The following is a 24993-nucleotide window of genomic DNA, read 5'->3' as shown; positions in this document are numbered from 1 at the left end:
GGCTACAAAGTTTCAATTATAGAAGGTAAATAAACCCCAGAATTAAAAAAAGCAAAAGAAAAGGAGAGGCTGGGAGCTTCCATTGCTGGGGGGGCTTGGCCAGCCTGAAAACGACCCTTAGCCCCTCACCCAGACTGGCCAGGTACCCCAGTGGTGACCCCCCACCCTAAAGGGGGTGTGGCCAGCCTGAAAACAGCCATCAGCCCCTCACCCAGGCTGGCCAAACCTCCATGGGGTGAGGGGCCCCACTATGGGGGGGGGGCCTTGACCAGCCTGCAAACAGCCATCAGCCCCTCACCCAGGCTGGCCAGGCATCCCAGTGGGGACCCCCACCCTGATCTGGGACACCCTTCAGGGCAAACCAGCTGGCCCCCACCCATGCACCAGGCCTCTATCCTATATAATAAAAGGGTAATATGCAAATTGACCCTAACAGCAGAACAACTGGGAATGACTGGTCACTATGACACACACTGAGCACTAGGGGCCAGACGTTCAATGCAGGAGCTGCCCCTTGGTGGTCAGTGCATTCCCACAGAGGGAGTTCTGCTCAGCCACAAGCCAGGCTGATGGCTGCCAGTACAGCAGTGGTGCTGGGAGCCTCTCCCGCCTCCTCAGCAGCGCTAAGGATGTCTGACTGCAGCTTAGGCCTGCTCCCCGCTGGCAAGTAGACATCCCCTGAGGGCTCCCGGGCTGCCAGAGGGATATCTGACTGCCATCTTGGGCCCAATCCCCTGGGGAGTAGACCTAAGCCAGCAGGTGGTCATCCCCTGAGGGGTCCCAGACTGGGAGAGGGCACAGGCCAGGCTGAGGGACCCCCCCCCCCAAGTGCACAAATTTTTGTGCACTGGGCCTCTAGTTATGTATAACAGGATATTGTAAAAATTAAGTTTTATTAAAATTTTTATTAAAACATTTCTTACATACCATTATATTGGCTGGGCCACAAAAATATTCGTTGTGGGCTGCGAGTTTGACATGCTTGGTCTAGGTTTTCAAACTTTTTAAGGATCTTGTTGAGGTCTGCAAAAGCTTCTTTTAAACTTTTCATTGTTAATTTTGTTGGGGGTCCTTCTTTTCTCCTGCAGTTTCTTTTACTCTTGCCTATTCTTCCTGTTTCAGTTCCACCAATTCCTCATTAGCCAATTCCTCAGGAATTGCTTCTGCAAGTTCCTCAATGTCACCCTCACCCACACCCAGGTTAAAATTGTTTGTCACCTCAACCACAGCCTTGTTGATTTTTACAACCTCCTTATCCTTGGCAAATACTTTGAAATCATGGAAAAAACTCTTCCCCCTGCCCCTATTACTTTATTTATTTTGTTTGTTTGTTTGATTTAAATTTGGAAAAAACTCTGGAGTGTCTTCTTCCAGATGCCATTCATACACTCCTCAGTGACATCACCCCATACCCACGCAAGGCTCTTGATGCAGTCATAGATGTTGTGATCTTTCCAGAATTGTATCAGTGTCTTCTCAGTATCTCTGTTAGTTGCAGCAATAGCCTGGGCCAAGGTCCTCCTCAGGTAGTAGGCCTTAAATGCTGCTATAACTCCTTGATCCATTGGAAGAAAGAGGTGATGTTTGGAGGGAGAGACACCACTCTGATATTGGGATGAGGATCATCAATAAAAGGAGAATATTTGGGAGCATTACCAGCAACAAGGAAACTCTTGAAAGGTACATTATTCTCCAAACAGTACTTCCTCATTGTGCTGGCAAAGCCATTCAAGTGGGCATCTTAGAAGAGGAGCTGGGCCATCCGTGGGGTATTGCTCCTGCAGTATACACAGTGTGTGCTTATGATATGCTTGAAGGCCCTGGGGTTCTCACTGTACCTGACCACAAAGGATTTTAACTTCTAGCCTTCAACATTGCCCCCAAGCAAGACTGTGATCCTGTCCTGAAAGGCCTTGAAACCCGGAACTGCTTTGCCTCCTTATGGATGGAAGTCCTTTCAGGAATCCATTTCCAGAATAGGGAGATTTCATCCACATTGAATATTTGTTCTCTCAAGTAATTTTCCTCCACTATCAGCTTATCTAGAATTTCTATAAGTTCATCAGTTGCCTTTACATCAGCACTCACAGATTCACTGCTTACTTTCACATTATGTAATGAATCCTGAATCATTTGAACCACACAGAGCTAGTAGTAAATGCAAAACTAGAGTTGGGCCCAGTCTTTTCTTTCAACATCACAAACGAACTTTTTGCTGTGGCTGTGATCGTCATGGTGCTGAGAGGGACACACTTCTGTGTCTGGTCTTCAATCCAGGTCATTAGAAGTTTCTCTATGTTGGATATAGCCCTTCTCGAGTTTTTGTTAGTCTTACTGCCTTCAGTGAAGTAGATCCTTTAACAGCTTCCATCATTTTGTTCTTGCTTTTCAAGATCATAGCTGTGGTGTAATGGGTCATGTCTGACTTGCGAGCAATAACCACTACTGATTTTCCACCTTCACAGTCCTTAATTCACTTTTAATTTTGTTTCCAGGTCAATCATTCAACATGGCCTCTTACTGACAACCTTAACAGTGGATTTTATATGCTTGGTGGCCACAATCAATGAAAACAACACAAGATTAAGTCAAGCACAGAAGAAAATTATGCAATTAGAGATGTGGTAAACACAAGATGTATAGCACAGCATTCTTTTTTACAGCAAATGTTTTTTATAAGTAGAAAGAGTATACTCTAAAATAACAATAAAACATATAGAATAGAAAATACGTAAATGAGAAACAGTCGTTTATAATCATTATCAAATTTTATGTACTGTACTTAATTGTATGTGCTATCCTATATAATAAAAGGCTAATATGCAAATCGACCGAATGGCAGAACCACAGGTTGCTATGATACACACTGATCACCAGGGGGCAGATGCTCAATGAAAGAGCTGCCCCCCGGTGATCATTACGCTCCCACAGGGGGAGCGCTGCTTAGCCAGAAGCTGGGCTCAAGGCTGGTGAGCACAGTGGTGGTGGTGGCGGGAGCCTCTCCAACCTCCACAGCAGTTGGACATCCCTCAAAGGCTCCCGGACTTGGAGAGGGCACAGGCTGGGCTGAGGGACCTCCCCCACCCTGAGTACATGAGTTTCGTGCATCGGGCCTCTAGTACTTTCATATGACTGGCAGTGCAGTAGGTTTGTTTATACCAGTGTCACCACAAACACATGAGTAATGCATTGCATTATGATGTTAGGATGGCTATGATGTCATTAGGTGATAGGAATTTTCAGCTCCATTAGAACCTTATGGGACCACTGCCATATATGCAGTCTGTTGTTAAAATGTCATTATGTGACATATGATTAGTGAATTTTTTATTTCAGTTATTGTGCTTCACAGCCCCAGAACTACCTCTTCTTTCTTTTTTTCTATCTCTATTTTGATATTTTCATTTTATTCATCATTTTCTTGACTTTCTCCACTTTTTCCTTTAGTTCTTTGAGGATCTTTAAGACAATTATTTTAAAGTCTTTGTCTGGTAGATCTGTCATTGGGTCTTTTTCAGAATAGTTTCTGTTGATTTACTTTTTCCACTGAATGGGGCATACTTCCTATTTCTTTGTATGCCTTGTGATTTTTGTTGAACACTGGATATTTGAATATAATAATGTGGCAACTGTGGAAATCAGATTCTCCCCTGTCCCATGGTTTGCTGTTTTTGTTATTGTTTTGTTGTTGTTGTTATTGTAGGCTGTTGCTGTGCCAAGGATTAGCTTGAGTTATAAATTTAAGGTCTTGCTTGGTCTTTTCTGAGTCATTTTCTGGGCATGTATAATTTTCTAATTTTTCCTGAATATGTGGGTTTGTGAGTGGGTTTTTTTATGTCCTAATTTTTCATGTCTGACTTCCAAAAGGGGGCACAAAAAGAGGAAAAGGAAAAGGAAAAAAGGGAGTTCTGGCCCTTTAGATCCCATGGAAGTCACTTCAGCCAGAGGGGGAGGGGCTTGCAACAATGCAATTTACCATCCAAGCCTTTTTCTGGAAATTGTAAGCCTTCAATAGGCTCTGGAGTTCCAAAATATAACTTAGGTGCTTCCTAAACACATAATTAATATTCAAAACCTCCCAAATGTCAGACAGATTCTGCCAGTGCAGTGGTTTAGGTGGAGGGATGGATTCCTGGTGCTTCCTACTTCATCTCCCAGAATCCTCTCTACCATTCTATTGTTTTGAAGTCACCAGAATTTTCAGACTAATTCATTTTGCGGGTAGTCCTAGTCACCTAATTCTACTAAGTCAATACATTGTTTCTATTAAGATCATATCATTAAAAAACATTGCCAAACACACATAACCATGAGATCAGAACTTTTCCCCAGGTATATCTCCTACCATATTGTTAACTAGAAAACTCTCCTTGAGACAACAAGCTTTCTTCTTTGCCAGTACTATCATCATATTACTGACTAGAGAATGAATGAACATCCTAATTTTTATAAGAACAGATGCTTGTCTGTTTGTGTACAGGCTTAGTAATGTTGCCCAGATCATCTGTTAAGTCAGCTTCTTTGTGGCAAATTTTGGGCTATGATTTCTTAGGGGGTCAGAGTCTATGTTTGGGTTCCTTTTATATGTAAGCAGTATAATACCACTCACAAATGTTTGATCTTTTATTTTAAAAGTGTAAAATTTTCAAACATTTTCAAAAGAAAGGATAGTATAATGAACCCTGGCATACCCATCACTCACTTTCAACACAACAATTTATAACCAATCTTATTTTATTTTGAAGCAAATCCCAGGTATTATATAGGTTTAATTGTAAATATTTCAACATATCTCTCTAAAAGATGTACCCCCAAAATTGTTACAAATTTCTTAATATTATCAAACATATAATTAATATTCAAAATTTCCCAAATGTCTCATAAATATCTATTTTACATGTTCAAATTAGAATCCAAATAAGGTCTATACACTAAAATTGGTTGCTAAGTCTCAAATCTCTTTAAGTTATAGATTCCTTCTTCATATCTTTATTTTTCTTCCCTGCAAATTTTTCGTTAAAGAAACCTAGATGAACAAAATAGGTCCAGAGATGGAAGCATGGAACACACTGACAGATCTCAGAGGAAAGGAGACGGGGATGGGGAAGAGATTAACCAAATAACTTATATGCATACTAGTGGTCCAGTGCATGAAATTCGTGCACATTAAAAGGGAATTAGAGGAAATATTTTAATATTGCTCTTTGCCCTTTCTCTATAATAGAAGTGTCAGAGATGAAAGAAAATTAGTAAAATGTATATGAAAATCTCCCTCCAGTCAGAGTCTGAGGTGCACCGCAGTACCCAGAGTCACGTCCCCGCCCACCTGCACACGCCTTGAGAGACCCAGACCCGGCTGGCCCCACCCCTGTCAAGCCCCATAGGGCGGGGGGCGCAGCCTCAGGTCCCCTGTCAAGCTGCACCGGGCAAGGGGTGCAGCCTCAGGTCCCCCGTCAAGCCCCGCTGGGTGGGGGATGCAGCCTCAGGTCCCCCGGCCCCAGCGCAAGGGCATGAGGGCATGATGACCATTTGCATATTAGCTCTTTATTATATAGGATATGCATAGCCCATAGTCATAGACAACATTACTGTGAAGGCCTGAGGTGAGGCAGGAGCCAGATAGAGGCGGGCAAAGTGGGGATATCTGTAATACTCTCAACAATAAAAAGAATTATATTTTAAAGAAAGAAACCTGGCCATTGGTCCTATTAGATTTCCCCACAATCTAGATTTTGCTGATTGTATTCTTGTGTTGTCATTTAACATATTCCTCTCTTCCTTATATTTCCTGTAAATTGGTAGTTAGCCCTTCAGGTTTGGTCAAATGTGGGATTTTTGGTGGGGGCAAAAATGCTTCACAGGAGAAACACAATGTCTACTTGTCATTTTAAAGATATTTGACATATAACATTTTATTAGTTTCAGGTGTACAACATAATGATTTGATATTTGTAAATATTGTGAAATGATCACAATAAATCTAGTTAACATCTGTCACCACACATAGTTACAGTTTTTTTCTTGGGATGAGAACTTTTAAAATGAACTCTCTTAGCAACTTTCAAATATATAATACAGTGTTATTAACTACTAGGGGCCCGGTGCATGAAGATTCGTGCACTGGGAGGGGGCGGGGTAGAGGGGGGGTGTCCCTCAGCCCAACCTGCACCCTCTTCAATCTGGAGCCCTCAGGGGAGCCCTCTCAAATCCAGGAGTTTCTGTCTGCTTTGCAATCATATGAGTGAATTGTCTGAGACCCCCAACCCAGTTTGGTTTGTTTCTCACAGAATAAGAGAGGCTTTTTTATTTTCTTTGCTCCATTGGTGGAGACTTGCTGGAAGTTTTAGGATATCTTCCCTTTAATTTTTCATAGACACTCTGACTTTACTTATGTCTCTCACCTTTGCTTTCCCTCCATCCCAACCACAACAGTAACTTGCTCCAGGCTCACTTTGCTCTAGGGCAGGGGTTCTCAACCTGTGGGTCATGGCCCCTTTGGGGGTCGAACGACCCTTTCACAGGGGTCGCCTAAATACATCCTGCATATCAGATATTTACATTACGATTCATAACAGTTGCAAAATTACAGTTATGAAGTAGCAATGAAAATAATTTTATGGTTGGGGGTCACCACAACATGAGGAACTGTATTAAAGGGTCGCAGCATTAGGAAGGTTGAGAACCACTGCTCTAGGGTCTAGACAGTGATGGCGAACCTTTTGAGCTCAGCGTGTCAGCATTTTGAAAAACCCTAACTTAACTCTGGTGCCGTGTCACATAGAGAAATTTTTTGATATTTGCAACCATAGTAAAACAAAGACTTATATTTTTGATATTTATTTTATATATTTCAATGCCATTTAACAAAGAAAAATCAACCAAAAAAATGAGTCCGCGTGTCACCTCTGACACACATGTCATAGGTTTGCCACCACTGGTCTAGGAGATCTGTTTGCCACCAGAACTACAATTCCCAGCATTCCTGGTGCTCCCTGCACTCTGGGCTTCTGCTCTGGGCTTCCGCTTCTGGTCCTGGGGCTGCCACCAAAACTACGATTCCCAGAATTCCTGGTGCTCCCCACGCTCTAGGTTTTCACCAATCTAAGGAGGCACGTCCCCCAGAGCTTCCAGCTCTCCTGCTCTCCTCTGTGTATGCAAATTACCTGCCATCTTTGTCAGGTTAATTTGCATACTCACTCCTCATTGGCTGGTGGGCGTGGCTTGTGAGCATAACGGAGGGACAGTTAATTTGCATGTTTCTATTTTATTACCTACTAGAGGCCCGGTGCACAAAAATTTGTGCACTCGGGGGGGAGGGGGGGGGGGTCCCTCAGCCCGGCCTGTGCCCTCTCGCAGTCTGGGACCCCTCGGGAGATAACGACCTGCTGCCTTAGGCCTGCTCCCAAGTGGCAGAGGGCAGGCCCAATCCCTAGGTGCAGCCCCTGGTCGGGCTCAGAGCAGGGCCGATGGGGGAGTTGGGGCGCCACCCCGTCATGCACAGAGCAGGGCAGATTGGGAGGTTGTGATGCCACCCTCAGTCACGCTCAGGGTAGGGCCAATTGGGGGGTTGGGGCACCGTCCCCTGTCACACTCAAGGCAGGGTTGATGGGGAGGTTGCGGCGCCACCCCCTGTCACGCACAGAGCAGGGTCAGTCAGGGGGTTGGGGCACCGCCCTCTATCACCCACAGAGCAGGGCCAATCAGGGGGTTGGGGCCCCGCCCCCTGTCACACACAGAACCACAGGGCGATCAGGGGGTTTGGGCGCTGCCCCCTGTCATGCTGATCCCGCTGCCGGGAGGCATATTACCCTTTTACTATATAGGGTAGAGGCCTGGTGCATGGGTGGGGCCGGCTGGTTTGCCCTGAAGGGTGTCCTGGATCAGGGTGGGGGTCCCTACTGGGGTGCCTGGCCAGTCTGGGTGAGGGGCTGAGGGCTGTTTTCAGGCTGGGAGTGACTGAAGTTCCCAACCGCTCCTTTTTTTCTTTTTTTTTTTTAATTCTGGGCCAGCTTTACCTTGAGGCTTGGCTCCAGCTCTTAGGCCTCCACTGCTGAAAGTAGGTTTCTGGCCTTTGCTTACAATGTTGTGAATCTGCTGGCTGAAGTCCGGCAGTATTTGTTACAATGTTTCTTAAACTGCCCGCTCAGAGGCCTGCAGCCGCAGGCGGGGAATGTTGGTTTCCTCCAACGATCCTCCGTCACTGAGGCAACCAAGCCTCATGTTAGTTTCAAGCTGCCTGGCTGCCGGCCGCCATCTTGGCTGACAGTTAATTTGCATATCTTGCTGATTAGCCAATGAAAAGGGTAGCGGTCGTACGCCAATTACCATGTTTCTCTTTTATTAGTGTAGACTAGAGGCCCGGTGCACAAAAATTTGTGCACTTAGGTGGGGGGGGGGGGTCCCTTAGCCCAGCCTGTGCCCTCTCACAGGCTGGGACCCCTTGGGGGATGTCCACCTGCTGGCTTAGGCCCGCTCCCCAGGGGATCGGGCCTAAGCTGGCAGTCAGACATCCTTCTGGCAGTCTGGGAGCCCTTGGGGGATGTCCACTTGCCAGCAGGGAGCAGGCCTAAGCTGCAGTCGGACATCCTTAGCACTGCTGAGGAGGCAAGAGAGGCTCCCACCACCACCGCTGTGCTGGAAGCCATCAGCCTGGCTTGTGGCTGAGCAGAGCTCCCTCTGTGGGAGCACACTGACCACCGGGGGCAGCTCCTGCATTGAGCATCTGCCCCCTGGTGGTCAGTGTGTGTCATAGTGACCAGACATTCCCAGTCTTCCTGCTGTTAGGGTCAATTTGCATATTACCCTTTTATTATATAGGATAGAGGCCTGGTGCATAGGTGTGGGGCTGGCTGGTTTGCCCTGAAGGGTGTCCTGGATCAGAGTGGGGGTCCCCCTGGGGTGCCTGGCCAGCCTGGGTGAGGGGCTGAGGGCCATTTTCAGGCTGCCCACAGCCCTTCAGGGTGGATGTCCCCGCTGGGGTGCCTGGCCAGCCTGGGTGAGGGGCTGATGACCGTTTTCAGGCTGGCCATGGCTACGGGCCAGAAGCAGGTATCTGGGATTTATTTATCTTCTATAATTGAAACTTTGTAGCTTTGAATGGAGCTCAGGGCCAGCAGGGTAGCCGGGAAGCTTGGCTTCCTCCATTGCTGGGGGCAACCCAAGCCTCCTGCTCACTCCAGCTCTGTGGCCGCCACCATCTTAGTTGGTTTAATTTGCATATTTGCTCCTGATTGGCTTGTGGGCGTGGCTTGTGGGTGCAGCAGAGGTATGGTCAATTTGCATGTTTCTCTTTTATTCTATTAGACATAATAAATATAGGATAATCACCATGCTGTATATCTCCAGGACTTATTTATTGTATAACAAGTTTGTACCTTTTGACTGCTTTCACCCATTTCACCACTCCTCACCCCTCACTACCAGCAACTACCAATCTGTTCTCTGTATCTGTGTGCTTAGTTGATTTTTTTTTTTTTAGATTCCACATATAAGTGAGATCATACAGTACAGTGGGGCCTTGACTTACGAGTGTCCTGACTAACGAGTTTTTCGAGATACGAGCTGTCTCTCGGCTGATTTTTTGCTTTGAGTTGCGAGCTAAAATTCGGGTTACAAGCCAGCTTCAGATACCCCACCGCTATTTGGCACAGCGAACGTCACAGTGAACACCACAACATCAGCCCAGCATCATGTGTCTCACTCGTTCACTTTAATGATTTGACATACGAGTAATTTGAGTTACAAGCTCCGTCACGGAACGAATTAAACTCATAAGTCAAGGCCCCACCGTATTTGTCTTTCTCAGACTTATTTCACTTAGCATAACGTTCTTAAGGTCTATCCATGTTGCAAATGGCAAGATTTCCTTCTTTTTATGGCTGAATAATATTCCATTATGTATATACTATAGGCCCAATGCATGAAATTCGTGCAAGAGTAGGCCTTCCTTCCCTGGCTGCTGGCACTGGCTTCCCTCTGGCACCCAGGACCCAGGCTTCCCTCACAGCCCAGCTTCGTCCAGAAGGTCGTCCGGAAGGATGTCCAGTCTAATTAGCATAGTACTCTTTTATCATTATAGACTAGAAGCCTGGTGCATGAAATTCGTGCATGGGAGGGTGGGTCCCTCAGCCTGGCCTGCACCCTCTTGCAATTCGGGACCACTGGCATCTAACCGCTAACCTACCTGCCTGCCTGATCACCCCTAACCACTCTGCCTGCCTGCCTGATGCCCCTAACTGCTCGCCTGCCTGCCTGATCACCCCAACCACTCTGCCTGCCTGCCTGATGCCCCTAACCACTCATCTGCCTGCCTCATTGCCCTTAACTGCTCGCCTGCCTGCCTGATCACCCCTAACTGCTCATCTGTGAGCATGATCACCCCTAACCACCTCTGCCTCAGCCCTCACTACCCTGGCTTCATCCAGAAGGACATCTGGAAGTCGTTTGGCTGTCTGGTCTAATGAGCATATCACACTTTTTTTATTATAAATACCACATTTTCTTTATCCATTCATCTATCAGTGGACACTTAGGTTGTTTCCATGTCTTGGCTATTGTAAATAATGCTGTAATGAACAGTGGTTTCATTTCGTTTGAATAAATACCCAGAGGTGGAATTTCATGATCATATAGTAATTCTATTTTTAATTTTTTTGAGAAACCTCCATTTCTACCATCAGTACAAAAGGGTTCCCTTTTCTCCACATCTTCACCAATACTTGTGATTTCTTATCTTTTTTATAATAGCCATTCTAACAGGCGTCAATGATATTTCATTGTGGTTTTGATTCTCATCTCCCTAATGATTAATGATATTGAGTACCCTTTCATGTATCTATTTGCCATCTGTATGTCTTCTTCTCCTTTTTTTTTTTTTTTGTACGTCTTCATAGGACAAATGTCTATTCAGATCCTCTGCCCACTTTTAAATAAAATTGATTTTTTTTTTTTTTTTTTTTTTTGCTATTGAGTTGCATGAGCTCTTTATATATTTAGGATATTAACCCCTTATCAGGTATATGACTTGCAAATATTTTTTCACATCTGATAGGCTGACTTTTTATTGTTTTGATGGCTTCATTTCCTGTGCAGAGGTTTTTAGTTTGATGTAACCCCACTTGTTTATTTTTTCTTCTTTTGCCTTTCTTTTAAGAGTCAGATCCAAAAACATCATCACCAAGATCAATGTCAAGGAGCTTATTGCTTATGTTTCCTTCCAGGAGTTTTATGGTGTTAAATCTTAAGTTTAAGTCTTGATTCCACTTTGAGTTAATAGTTGTGGTCCAGTTTCATTCTTTTGCAGGTGGTTGTCAAGTGTTTCCAATATTATTTATTGAAGAGGCTGTCATTTCCCCATTGTACATTCTTAGATCTCTGTTGTAAATTAGTTGCTCATATATGCATAAGTTTATTTCTGAGCTCATTCTATTGCTTTGATCTATGTCTGTTTTTATTCTGATACCATACTGTTTTGATTACTATAACTTTGCAATATAGTTTGAAAGCAGGATGTGTGATGCCTCCAGCTCCAGCTTTGTCTTCTTTCTCAAGATTGCTTTGGCTATTTGTGGGTCTTTTGAAATTCCATACAAATTTTAGGATTGTTTATTCTATTTCTGTGAAATATGGCATTGGAATTTTAATAAGGATTGCATTGAATCTGTAGATTGCTTTGGGTATATAGACATTTTAATAATATTAATTCTTCTAATCCATGAACATGGAATTTCTTTTCATTTATTTGTGTCTTCTTCAATTTTTTTTGTCAGTGTCTTATAGTAGTTGTCAGTGTACAAGTCTTTCACCTCTTTGGTTAAATTTATTCTTAGTTATTTTATTCTTTTTGATGCAATTATAAATGGGATTGTTTTCTTAATTTCTCTGATAGGTTGGTTTTTAATTGTCTCTTTTTGTGATGTTAACAGATGATATGCTAGTATCCTTTAATGATGTTATTCTAATTCTGTAATTCCTTCTTCCTTTATTGGATACTAGTAGCCCTGTGCACGAATCAGTGCACCAGTAGCCCTCTATGGGGCTTGGCCACTCCACATCTGCTGCCCAGAGGCTTTCTGTGGCCCAGGGGCCCATCTGCAGCCGGGTGCGGAATGCTTGCCTAGTCACCAGGGCAACGATGCAAGTGTTCCCCTTCCACCGGCCACTTTGTGCCTGCTGTCCAGACCCTCTGTGGTGGGGTGGAATGCTTGCCTCGTCACCACGGCGACAAAGCGAGCATTCTGCCAGGCCGCTCACACTGCCCACTCTCAGCAGCTGCCCCCCCGGGACTGGGGGATGCCGGTGGGGCTAAGAGGACTGGGCGCTGCCATCTTTGTGACTGAGTGATGGTTAGTTTGCATATTACCCTTTTATTAGATAGGATAATTCTTCTAAAAGTGAAATGTTGCCCAGCTGGTGTGGCTCAGTGTTTGAGCATCAACCTGTGAACCAGGAGGTCATGATTTGATTCCCGGTCAGGCACATGCCCAGGTTGCAGACTCAATCCCCAGTGTGGGGCATGCAGGAGGAAGCCAGTCAGTGATTCTCTCTTATCATTGATGTTTCTATCTCTCTCTCCCTCTCCCTTCCTCTCTGAAATCAATAAAAGTATATTTTAAATAAATTAATTAATTAAATAAAAGTGAAATGTCTTGTTATCAACTATTTGGACACCCAAAAGAGCAGTTCTTACAGGAAAAGCATGGTAAGTTTCCTTTATTTAACAATTTCAAAATAACAAGTTGGTTCCATAGCATTTTCAAATGGTGAAGCAAACAAGTTTATTCTTTTAGAATTTTTATGCATTTGTGAATTTAAGCATATTTTATGTATTTGGCCAGTTAAAGAGCATCAAAGCAATATGTAGATTCTATGCAATTCCTATCAAAATCCCAGTGACCAAACCAGGGAAGATTACAGCCCTACCATATCCATGAGCGACCCACTCAAGGGTCAGACTTGGTGAGCACCAAGGCCCCACTGATTTAAGGGTGTCTCATGCACAGCATCTCTTCCACTGTAGTCTCAGCTGGTCTGAACAGCCAATTAGCCTGGGGGTCAATTCTTTCTAGTGATGCCAAAAGGAATCAATACTCAACTGAAACAGGATAGTGCTCACAGCCCACCTAGAGTGCCCAGCTCAGGCCACTGGGCCATACAGGACATCTGCTACACAAGGCCACTCTACCAATTCCAGGAGACACAGCAGCTCTACCTAATACATACAAACAAACAGGGAAACAGCCAAACTGTGGAGATAAAGAAACATGTTGCAAATTAAAGAACAGAAGAAATCTCCAGAAAAGAGCTAAATGAAATGGAAGCAAACAAACTACTAGATACTAAGTTCAAAACAATGGTTACAAGGATGCTCAAGGAACTTTATGAGGACTTCAAGGAACTTAGTGAGAACATCAACAACATAAAAAAGGACCAGTCAGAAATGAAAGACACACTCTTGTTGTGCAGGAGGTTTTTAGTTTGATGTAGTCCCACTTGTTTATTTTTTCTAAGAATAATTTACAGGGAATCAAGAGTAGGGTAGAGGACACTGGGAATCAAATCAGCAATTTGGAATATGAGGAAGCAAAAAATACCCAATTAGAGGAGCAAAAAGAAAAGAGAATGAAAAATATGAAGACAGTGTAAAGAGTCTCTGGGACAATTTCAAGCATACCAACATTTATGTCATGGGGGTACTGGAAGGAGAAGAGAGGGAACAAGAAATTGAAAACTTGTTTGAAAAAATAATGACAGAAAACTTCCCCTACCTGGTGAAAGAAATAGACTTACAAGTCCAGGAAGCACAGAGTGTCCCAAACAAGAGGAACTCAAAGAGGCCCACATCAAGACACATCATAATTAAAATGCCAAAGGTTAAAGACAAAGAGAACCTTAAAAGTAGCAAGAGAAAAGCAACTAGTTACTTACACGGGAGCACCTATAAGACTGTCAGCTGATTTTTCAACAGAAACTTTGCAGGCCAGACGAAAGTGGCAAGAAATATTCAAAGTGATAAAAAGCAAGGACCTACAACCAAGATTACTCTACCCAGCAAAGCTCTCATTTAGGATTGAGGGTCAGATAAAGAGCATCACAAACTAGAAAAAGCCAAAGGAGTTCAACACCACCAAACCAGTATTTAATGAAATGTTGAAGGGTATTATTTAAGAAGAGGAATGAGAAGGAGGAGGAGGAGGAGGAGGAGGAGGAGGAGGAGGAGGAGGAGGAGGAGAAGAAGAAAAATATGAACAATAAAATGGCAGCAAATACATATTTATCAACAATTGAATCTGAAAATCAAAATAAACAAGAAATCTAATGAACAAAATAAACTGGCAAATAAAACAGAATCAGAGGCATGGAAGCATGGCACAGACTGAGGAATCTCAGAGGGAAGCGGGAGGGGGGCAGGAAGAGATTAACCAAAGATCTTACCTATGGACACAGACAATAGGGTGGTGAAGGCATGGGGTGGGGTGGGAACCAGGTAGAGTCGGGTGGGGGGGAAAAGGGGGACATCTGTAATACTCTCAACAATATAGTTTGTTTGTTTGTTTAAAGAAAAACTAAAATAAAAAAGATTGAAGAAATTATAATTTCCTAACAGAAGCAAGAGTGATACCCCATAGTCACTGGTAGGAATTATAATGCAAATTAATTGTGAGCCCATAAGAAACCTATCTGCCAGACTATTTGAGGAGAGCTTTCTACTCAGAGTAATACCATAAAGTTGCTCAAGGCACCGATTCAGTCCAAGTGGCTGAAGACAGAAGGAATGCTAATCAAGTGAGCACTGAGCCCCAGGAGGGAGGCAAGGAAAGTGGAGGCATCTCTTGTCTCCTCCTTGAGAGGCAATCAGATAGGTGTAGAGGTTGAGAGGGGTCATAATGCATTAGGGAAAAAATATGTGAGTCTCTAGTATTCTATGTATCCAACAATTTACTTGGGTATGGAGATCAGTTCAACTATGGGAAGAGAGTCGAATGTGGCTGTGGCTAGAGACTACTAGCGGAGAATATCAATCAATTGTATGGTCAGCAGTGAAGAGAAGGTAACAGAAAGGGCAGAATTAGTCTTGAAAAGTGGAATTACCAACCTGTAAGGAATCATATCCATGAATGTCTTGCCGGTATCTGTGGCAATGCTTATCTTGCTAGCAAGTGCACTGAAGCCAAGGACCTGTAGGGGTTAAAAAAGGGCAAACAATCATCTAAATATTATGTTATGTATTGCTTCCAGGAGTAGAGGTGCCCTTAGCCGCTGGCAGGACAGGGGGTGATATATGTTGGTCCTTGGAAGGTTGGATAGAGGGGTTCAGTGCAGCAAGGAAGGCAGAAGTCCGCCCTGACTTAGTTCCCGAAGCTGGTTTTAGCACTGGAGCCAGAATGAAAGCAACTCCAGCCTTGCTCTCTGCCACATAATGGGAACGAATGGATGCCCTGGGCTTGTTTTTCCTCACCACCTTTAAACACCCAGAGCAAATACAAACTTGTTTTCAGGGAATACCTGTATCAAGGCGTCAGTTTTACAAGATTTTAGATCTAGGTACGTTGTGCCAATATGAATAGATCTGTTGGGGGATTGTTGAGGTATATTGAGAATCATATTAATGACTAATCCTTAATAGTATGGAACAACAGTTGATAGCAGGTCTTCAGCAAGGCAATTACTTGCTGTTTCTCCTCCTCATTCATTGATTTCTAAAATGGCAAGTCTCCCTTGCATTTCAACTAGAAGGAAAACAGATAACCTAGCAATTGTTATACCTCATAAAGATCTCACAGCAAAGCAAATTAAACCAGAGACAATAAAACTTAATGCATAGGTTAAATTTTTTTTTAACATTGATTTGAAAGTGAGGGGGAGGGGGGGGAAGAGAGAGAGGGAGAGAGGGAGAGAGAGAGAGAGAGAGAGAGAGAGAGAGAGAGAGAGAGAGATCTGCTATTCCACTCATGTATGCACTCACTGGTTGACTGCTGTATGTGCCCTGACCCAGGATCGAACCCGCAATGGACTTTGTGCAGGCAAAGATAACTTTTATCTGTTAAGATCTCATGGCTTGTACGTTGCTACAGCATAACTAGCATATTATAGGTTTCAATAACCTTTGAGTATAAATTAAGTCACAACAAAGTTTACTACCTAAATTGCAATAATTCTAAGTCTTCAACTCCTTGTATTGCTGGACCTCAGATTCATCTGTCGCTGCACTTCATGGTGCATCCTACTTATTTGCAGCATTCCCCACAGGAATGTCTTAACTGTGGCCCACAAACCAATCTGTCAGCCATAGTCAACCCACAGAATTCTCTATGCTCTTACTTCCCTGTCTTAACACACTTCGTACCGCTCAGGAGTTTTCTCGTGTTTCGCGCGCCATCTGTTAGGACCTCTCACAAGTGTTCTCGTTTTTCACGCCCGTGGAAAAAGGAGCGAATCTAGATACTTATGTAAATTTTGTTTGGTCCCTCTTCATAGAGGAAAATGTTTTACGCAGTACCACACGTTAAAAATGTACTAGGAACTTTAATTGTTTAATTGTTTTTGTAAATAAAAATGATATAATTATTGAAAAACAACACCTAAAGTGCATTATGATGATTTAAATAATGTGCAGTTTGCCCAAAAACGTGCGGTCCCTGGCGTATGTCTTAGAGATTTCTATGTGGTACGCAATGTATTTTAATAACCCTGGTTAATGTTCACTGTCTTTGAGCTGCTTGAAGAAATAGCACTATGATTCCTGTTGCTGATGTCTCTTAAGAGAGGGTTGATTTGTGACAACATGGATGGGTTTTGAAGATATTACGATAAGTGAAATAAGCCAGACAGAGTAAAACAAATACTACATGATATCACTTACAGTATGGAACCTAAAAACAAAACCAGTCACATTCATAGAAACAAAGTGCAGAAAAGCAGTTGCCAGGAGCTGTGAGGTGGGGAAAATAGGAAAAAGTTGATAAAATGGTATAAACTTTCAGCTATAAGATGAATAAGGTCTGAGGAACTAATGTATAACATGGTGACTATAGTTGAGAACTCTGTTGTATAATTGAAATTTGATAAGAGAGCAGAATTTAAATTTTATAAGAATAGTGCTTAAAGTATTCTCATCTCCCACCCCCAAAAAGATAAACATGTGAGGTGATGGATGTGTTAATAACTAGATAGGAGAATCCTTTTGCAATGTACATATATGTCAAATCACAGTGATGCACACTTTAAATATCTTGCAATTTTATGTCAATTACACACTAATAAAGCTGAAATGAGAGAGGGGAGGGAGGGAGGGAGGGAGGGAGAGAGAGAGAGAGAGAGAGAGAGAGAGAGAGAGAGAGAGAGAGAGAGAATGTCTTTGTCACAGATGCCATCTGCTGGTGGCCCCAAAGCCTCGGTTTGCGAAGGTGCCAGAACAGGGCGGGATCCATGAAAAGGAGAGGTTGACCCTGACTCCACTCCTGGCGCCAGGGCACCGCTATTTGTGTACAGTGTTTTGGAAAGTCTTTTGTAAAAGCAGCCTTTCAGCTTCTGCCCTTTATAAATTAATAGCTTTTCAACTATTCCAAGGAAGAAAGCATATGCACCTCTGTAAGAGGTGGACAATAGTGATGAGAGTTTGAATTTCCAGCAGTTCCCATAGTCTTCCAATCATGAACACCATAGACCTGAATTAGAGCGTATAGGCTAGGTATGCTGTGGCAACCAACATACAAGCCATGAGACCTTAACACATAAAAGTTATTTTTGCCTGCACAAAGTCCACTGTCTCTCTAGGGCAGCTTCTTTGCAAAGGGTACCACAGGGATCCAAACTAATTCCATCTACTAACTCTATCATCTCAACAGACAACCCTATGATTATTACAGCAGGGGAAGCAAGTACATGGGGACTCAAACCTAGTCTCCTATGGTTTAGCTCCAAAGCCACATGGTCTTGCCTAACTACAGGGGTGTCTGGGAAATATAGGGGGACACATGGATATTTGGTGAGCTTTAAGTATCTCTGCAACAGAACACTTCTTAAAGGGAAAAGAGTTTTCAAAGACATCCAAGGATTCAGCAATCCCAATATGAGAAATGCTGACTTTCAAAAACCCGAAGCTGTATTTATGAGCACATCTTTATCATTATAAAAATGTTAGTTATAACTGCAAAAGATAAATTTTATCAGTGGATTTTGAAAAGAAACAAGAAGTGTTATTATTAGACAGTAGTGAGTCCAGCTCTACCACTTACTAGTGACATGGGTTAGGCCAGTGGTCAGCAAACTGCAGCTCGCGAGCCACATGCGGCTCTTTGGCCTCTTGAGTGTGGCTCTTCCACAAAATACCGACTTCTGCACATGGGCCACGAAGTTTCAATCGCACTGTACGTGCGCGCCCGCACGTGGTATTTTGTGGAAGAGCCACACTCGGGGCCAAAGAGCCGCATGTGGCTCACGAGCCGCAGTTTGCCGACCACTGGGTTAGGCAATGCATTTCACAACTCATCTCCCTCAGTGTCTTCACTGCAGCATAGTGAAAATGAAAGAGGCTGAATAACAGTATGAGTGCAACCATACTAAAGTAGAAACGACTTCTGCATAGAAGGTGGAAATTCACCAACACCGAGCATAGGTAGGCCTCTCAAGTATTTGCTTGGAAGAGAGAGGGAATAACTAACAATCTAAAAGTATCCACTGTAGTTGACTTTGGGTGGGTGCAACTATAGGAATTTCTTCTCTTCCTTTTATTTTTTCTTCTTTATGTTTTGCAAAATTGTTAGGCTGAGCCTGTATTACTTTCATAAGAGGGGAAAACTTTATTTTTAATGGAATTTATTGGGGTGAAATTGGTTAATAAAATTATACAGGTTTAATTCTATAATACATCATCTGTAATTATTTTTAAATAGAATGAAAAAGAGGCAATAGATGAAAATCCTTTGAGAATAAGTATGTTTTTGCTAAGTGAAATAAGTCAGTCAGATAAAGACAAGTATCACATGATCTCCTTCATATGTGGAATCTAATTAACAAAACAAACTGATGAACAGAGTGGATCCAGAAACATGGAAGCATGGAATAGACTGTGGAATTTCAGAGGGAAAATGGGGGCGGGTGGGTGGGTGGGAGGTAATCAATCAAAGACCTTGTGATCGTACATACATAGCCCATGGACACAGACAATAGGGTGGTGAAGGTCTGGGTGGGGAGGAGGGCAAGGGCAGGCTGGCGGAGGTCAATGGGGGAGGAAAGGGCGACATATGTAATGCTTTCAACAATACAGAGAAAAAACAATAAAGATTTATTTTAAAAAAGAAAAGTATGTTTTACAAATATAAGCTAGTACTTAAAACTAAATACATTTAAAGCTCTGTCACAATTCAACGTGTTTTTAAAAAATCATTGTTTTTACAGTGTTTTCTTTCCTAGTTGCTTATTTATATATTTTAAAAGATAGGTATTTTAAATGATCCGATTCATGAATTTGGGACATCAGAACACCTACCAGGAAAGCCTCCATGGGAAACTCAAGGGGGTATTGATTGAAGGAGATTCTGATACATTTGTTGGTTCTCAGAATGACAACAGCAGTTAGAAATAGCAGGATGCTGGTGGAATTAGCTTTTGGGAGAGATATACAGTAGTTAACTATGTTCTGAAAGAAAACAAAATTACAGAGGCTTAGAAAGGGATATATAATTGTCTAAGTCTAGAAAATGACACTCTTTCTAGATTAGTTCAAAAAGAAGTTCTTGGCCCTGGCCATTGTGGCTCAGTGATTAGAGCATCGGTCTGTGAACCAAAGGATGGGGGTTTGATTCCCAGTCAAGGGCAAGTATGTATCTAGATCCCTGGCCCCAGATGGGCCATGCAGGAGGAAACCAAATGATGTGTCTCTCTCACATCGATGTTTCTCTCTCTCTCTCTCTCTCTCTCTCTCTCTCTCTCTCTCTCTCTTTCTCCCTCTCTCCCTCCCTCCTTCCCTCTCTCCCTTCCTCCTTCCCTCTTTCCCTCCCTACCTCCCTCTCTCCCTCCCTCCTTCCCTCTCTCCCTCCCTCCCTCCCTCTCTTCCTTCCATTCTCTCTCTTTAAAAAAGAAAAACATCAATGGAAAAAATATCCTCCGCTGAGGATTAATAACAACAAAAAAAAGTCCCTAGCCCTGGCCAGTGTTTCTCAGTGGTTAGAGTGTTGGCCTGCACACCGAAGGGCCAGAGGTTCGATTCCTGGTGAAGGGCACTTACCTGGGTTATAGGTTTGACACAACCAATTGATGTGTGTCTCTCTCTCTTCCCTTCCCTCCCTCCCTTCTACTCTCTCTAAAAATCAATGAAAAAAATGTCCTCAGGTAAGGATTAACAAAACAAACAAAAAGAAAGAAAGAAAGAAAGAAAGAAAGAAAGAAAGAAAGAAAGAAAGAAAGAAAGGAAGGAAGAAAGAAAAAGGAAGTCCTTATGCAGTGTTGCTAGACACAAAGTCTTGACCAAGTGGGTAGATATGTATTTTTTAAGTTGAAATTGATAGTAATGTCCAATAAAGAAAGACCAGACTTCATACATTTCAGTATAACACAAAGGACCCAGGAGTTCTGTTTGTTAGCCTATTCTTTATTAATTTTCCTAGACCATATGTGTACTTTAGCTTGGCTCCTGTGCCATTTTTGCATTTGGGGACTACTTAGCAATTTACATTTTTTAGATGTCTTAGGGATACACGTCTGTTATGAGGCATGTGATGGGAAGAATTATGATAGATATTGTATCTTAAAGATCCAATTTTTTTGGTAAGTCATGTAAGTTTAAAAAGCAGGGCAACATGGTTAATGAAACAGAAAAATAGTCCACCTGGCACCTGCAATTAATTAAGACTAAATCTAGGGAGAGAAGATTATTTCCAGGGCCCTCCTGACCTGGCTGCCTGTGCAGGAGTCTCCCCGCTTGGGTCCGAGTCTGTTGGGGGACAGGGGGTGGGACATCGGTAATTTGGGTGAGAGTAGAAATTACTCACATAGAAGAAGGCGGTAGGACCAGCGTGGAAGCTAATCATAATCCCGAGGATGGAAGTCATCTGGGACACTATGATGTGTAGTGCCACGGCAGTCAGGTAGGCATTGATTGCCGCCTCCGGAAGGTAGGTTGCTATGAAGCCAAAACCTAACATGCCCATTAATAGCTGCAGGGGGTTCAGATGAAAAAGAAAAACAGAAGCAGAAAGTCATCAGACCAGCAATGGCACCGGTTAAGTTCTCTCCAAGGAGTTTCCAACAAGAAAGTTAGTTAGGCCCCTTTGATAACTGCAGTGTCTCTTTCCCTAATCAGCTGAAATTGGTCTTTGGTGTTCATTCATTCGGGGCTCCCTAGGGCACTAGACCACACTTCCCTTTTTAAAATATATTTTATTGATTTTAGAGAGAGAGAGAAACATCAATAATGACAATCATCCATCGGCTGCCTCCTGCATGCCCCCTACTGGGGATCGAGCCCGCAACCCAGGCACGTGCCCTGACTGGAATCAGAGTGTGACCGCTGGGCTCATAAGTGGACACTCAACCACTGAGCCACACCAGCCGGGTCTTCTTTCTTTCTTTGCAAGCACTTAAGCTTAATATCTTGCCCTAGAATCTACTGACCTTGTTGACTTAAGGTTAACAGTCACAGACTAATCAGAATAAGCCATTGCCTTTTTATTTATTTTTTCTTCCCAGGGCAGAAATGCCAGATGGCAGAATTTTATGATTTTATTAACAAAGTACAATGTGTACACAATCTGTCTATTCAGTTTCTTAGCTGCGCAGCCTGGCATTGGGACTGGTGACCTGATGGCAGGTGGGCTGCTCTTTCCACAATAGCTTGCGGTTCTTCGAGGAGACGCTGTGAGCAGTCTCAGCACGGTGAGATTTATTGCACATCAGCAGCACTTCAAGCTCCTTGATGTTAGGGACCAGAAGCTTCCGAAAGCCACTGGGCAGCATGTGCTTTGTTTTCTTGTTGCGCCCATAACCAATGCTGGGCATCAGGATCTGGCCCTGAATCTTCTACGCACCCTATTGTCAATGCCTCTGAGCTTCCGCCAGTTCCGCTTCATTTTGACATATGGGTCTGACTGGTGCCAGATGAACTTCTGGGTCCTCTTTTTGACAATCTTGGGTTTCACGAGGGGTCTGATGGCCGCCACCTCCGTAGGTAGCGCCGAGGAAGAGAGGGGCAAGCCATTGCCTTCTTAAAGAGGCCTTTCATTAGTCACTCTGAGAAGCCTTCCCTGTGAGGAAAGCAGCTTTTTACAAAGGAAAAGACAATTAAAAAAACCCAAGTTCCAGCTCACACTTGGCCTTTCACTCTTATCTTTACTAAGAATGATTCAAATGAATTTCTGTCTTCAGGATTCTATCTATATACTGCATATATGTATAAAACATTGCATTTTACATACACATATGTATATATAATATAGAGATACAAATTTTAAATGTTATGTAACATATTATAAAATAAATTATATATATGTATATTTCTAAATATGCAAAGGGTCTAAACTAGCGACATCTAAGTATTCACAGAAGTTACCTTTGGGGAATGGGATGAAAAGTTGGTGGCAACACTTTATCATTTATACTTGGTTATTGGAGCTTTTTGCAGTATACGTGTCCATCTTTTAGAATAAAAAACACAGCTGGAAAATTGATGGATAAAGCGTGGGCCCCAATGCCCTTGAGAGGGTAGGTTAAGAAAACTAGCACAGCCCAGTGAAGAGAAGGAAAAGGAAAACAAAAGTCTTGAAGCCCACTGTTGTCACCACCTCACCTTCCACTTGACTACAAGGGCTCAGAAAACAAACTTGGGAGAGTAAACCTTTTACCTTTAAAAGCTTTTTGTTTCAAAGCTTCCTGTCAGTTGGGGCTGTGTCTCCCCCTTAATCTCCTGTCATTACAACTCAATACTCTCCTCTACTCTAGTCAGGCCTATCTGCCTCTTGTCTTTTGTGTGAATGTCTGATTTCTACTTCTGTGCTTATGCACGAACCCCTCCTTTTTTCGCCATCTCTGCCAATCTGTCCATCACCTCTTTCAAGAGTGTAGTGAAACTCCCCTTCTTTAGGAGGTGTGATGAAAAGAGCAAGATTCCTAGAGATGGAGAATGTGACTTCAATCCTGTTCTGACACTCACTGGCTGTGTGAGTTTGGACAAGTTAACTAAATTCTCATGAGCTTCAGTTTCCTAGCCTGTAAATTGGGAATAGCACTCAGCACAGTGTTCTGTATGGATTACATTACACAACACATGGAAAACACTTGGCTCAAATCTGAAAATAGTGACAGATGCAAATATGTATCACTCATCTTCATGCCATCTTTCCTCCCACCTTGTAAATGGCAAGTATCTATACTTAACCATAGAGCTCTTTCATGCCCAGCTGCTATGTGGTATCAGAGTCTGTGTTAACATAGTTCTCTAGGCAATCAGAGTTGTCCTGTGACATTAAGACTATCTGCCATTCTTATAGAAAACAAGTACTAAATGTTCAGTGAATGAAAGAACGTCTCAATAAACGGTTATTTCCTTCCCAGACAACTCCACAATCCAACTAAAGATTATTTCTTCGTTTCATCTTCTTTTGATACTAAACCCTTCACTTTTATTATTAGTTTTCACTTTAATTATCTAGAGCGCAAATTCTTGAGGCAGAGCATTCTGAGTCTGAGTCCCAGTTTGGGATCTTACCAGCTATGTGACCTTGGGCAATTTATTCAATCCCATTATACCTTGTTTCCTTCAAATGAGTGATATCCACCCTCACAAAGGGGCTCTTATGAGAATCAAAAGACATAACACATGTAAAGCAGGGGTCCTCAAACTACGGCCTGTGGGCCACATGCAAATACAAATATTGTATTTGTTCCCGTTTTGTTTTTTTACTTCAAAATAAGAGATGTGCAGTGTGCATAGGAATTTGTTCATAGTTTTTTTTTAAACTATAGTCCGGCCCTCCAACGGTCTGAGGGACAGTGAACTGGCCCCCTGTTTAAAAAGTTTGAGGACCCTGATGTAAAGTGTTGAACAGTAACTAACACAGCAATAAATGTTAGTTTTATCATCTGGTTCAGAGTTCTTTAAATGTATACTTTTTATTTTTGATAATGTAGATTGATAGGTAATTGTCATAAACAAAGCAGAGAGATCTGATGTATTCTTTATCCCATTTCCCCCAATAGTAACATCTTGAAAAACTTTAGTACAAACCACAATGAGAATATTGATGTTGATGCAGCCGGGATACAACAGAATTCCATCACCACAAGGATCTCTCCTTTGACCTGTCATCATAGCCAACACCCACTTGCCTCTCACCTCCCATTCCTACTCCCAATCTCCATACTCTTACCTCCACTCTCATCCGTAACCCCTGCTCTCCATTTCTGTAATTTTGTCACTTCAGGCATTTTACATAGGAATCATGAGTATATAAGCTTTCCTATTTTCATTTTCATTCATTTTCTTCTTCCTTCTGCTTATTTTGGATCTAATTTGCACTTGTTTTTCTAGGTATTTGAGGTGGGAGTTTAGACTATTAATTTGAGACCCTTTCTTCCACTGTATGCATTTTAGTGCTATAAATTTCCCTCTCAGCACTGCTTTAGCTGTGTCCTGCAATTTTTGGTATGATTTCTTTTCATTTACCCTAATGTATTTATTTTATTTTATTTCTCTTGAGACTTACTCTTTGACCTATGGATTATTTAGAAGTGTGCTGTTTAGTAACGAACTATTTGGAGATTTTCCTATTAATTTTCTGTTATTGAGTTCTATTTTGATTCCACTGTGGCCAGAGAACATGTTATTTGATATTAATTCATTTAAATTTATGAAAGTTAGTTTTGTGGCTTAGGTTCTGGCTTATTTTGGTATATGTTTCATGAGTAATTGAAAAGAATTTCTGTTCTTCTGTTATTAGATGGCCTATTTTGTAAATATCTCTTAACTCCTGTTAGTCAATAGTGGTATTGAGTTTTATT

The 24993-nt window shown here is 42.6% G+C and overlaps 1 protein-coding gene across 1 annotated transcript in view; it reads right to left on the bottom strand.

The window, feature by feature from the left end:
* SLC26A8 (solute carrier family 26 member 8) overlaps positions 1-24993 on the bottom strand; it is an 81874-nt gene that overhangs the window by 26403 nt on the left and 30478 nt on the right. Inside the window, exons 6-8 of the mRNA XM_036318436.1 lie at positions 20991-21155; positions 19490-19639; positions 15095-15177 (exon numbers count right to left, since the gene is read on the bottom strand). Of these exons, the coding sequence (XP_036174329.1) occupies positions 15095-15177; positions 19490-19639; positions 20991-21155 (398 nt within the window). The remainder of the gene's footprint in view (positions 1-15094; positions 15178-19489; positions 19640-20990; positions 21156-24993) is intronic.

Source organism: Myotis myotis, unplaced genomic scaffold (genome assembly GCF_014108235.1).
Source record: "Myotis myotis isolate mMyoMyo1 unplaced genomic scaffold, mMyoMyo1.p scaffold_m19_p_7, whole genome shotgun sequence".
Classification (NCBI taxonomy): domain Eukaryota; kingdom Metazoa; phylum Chordata; class Mammalia; order Chiroptera; family Vespertilionidae; genus Myotis; species Myotis myotis.
Note: the sequence above shows the minus strand (reverse complement) of the source record. Positions and strands in the feature narration are given on the sequence as shown.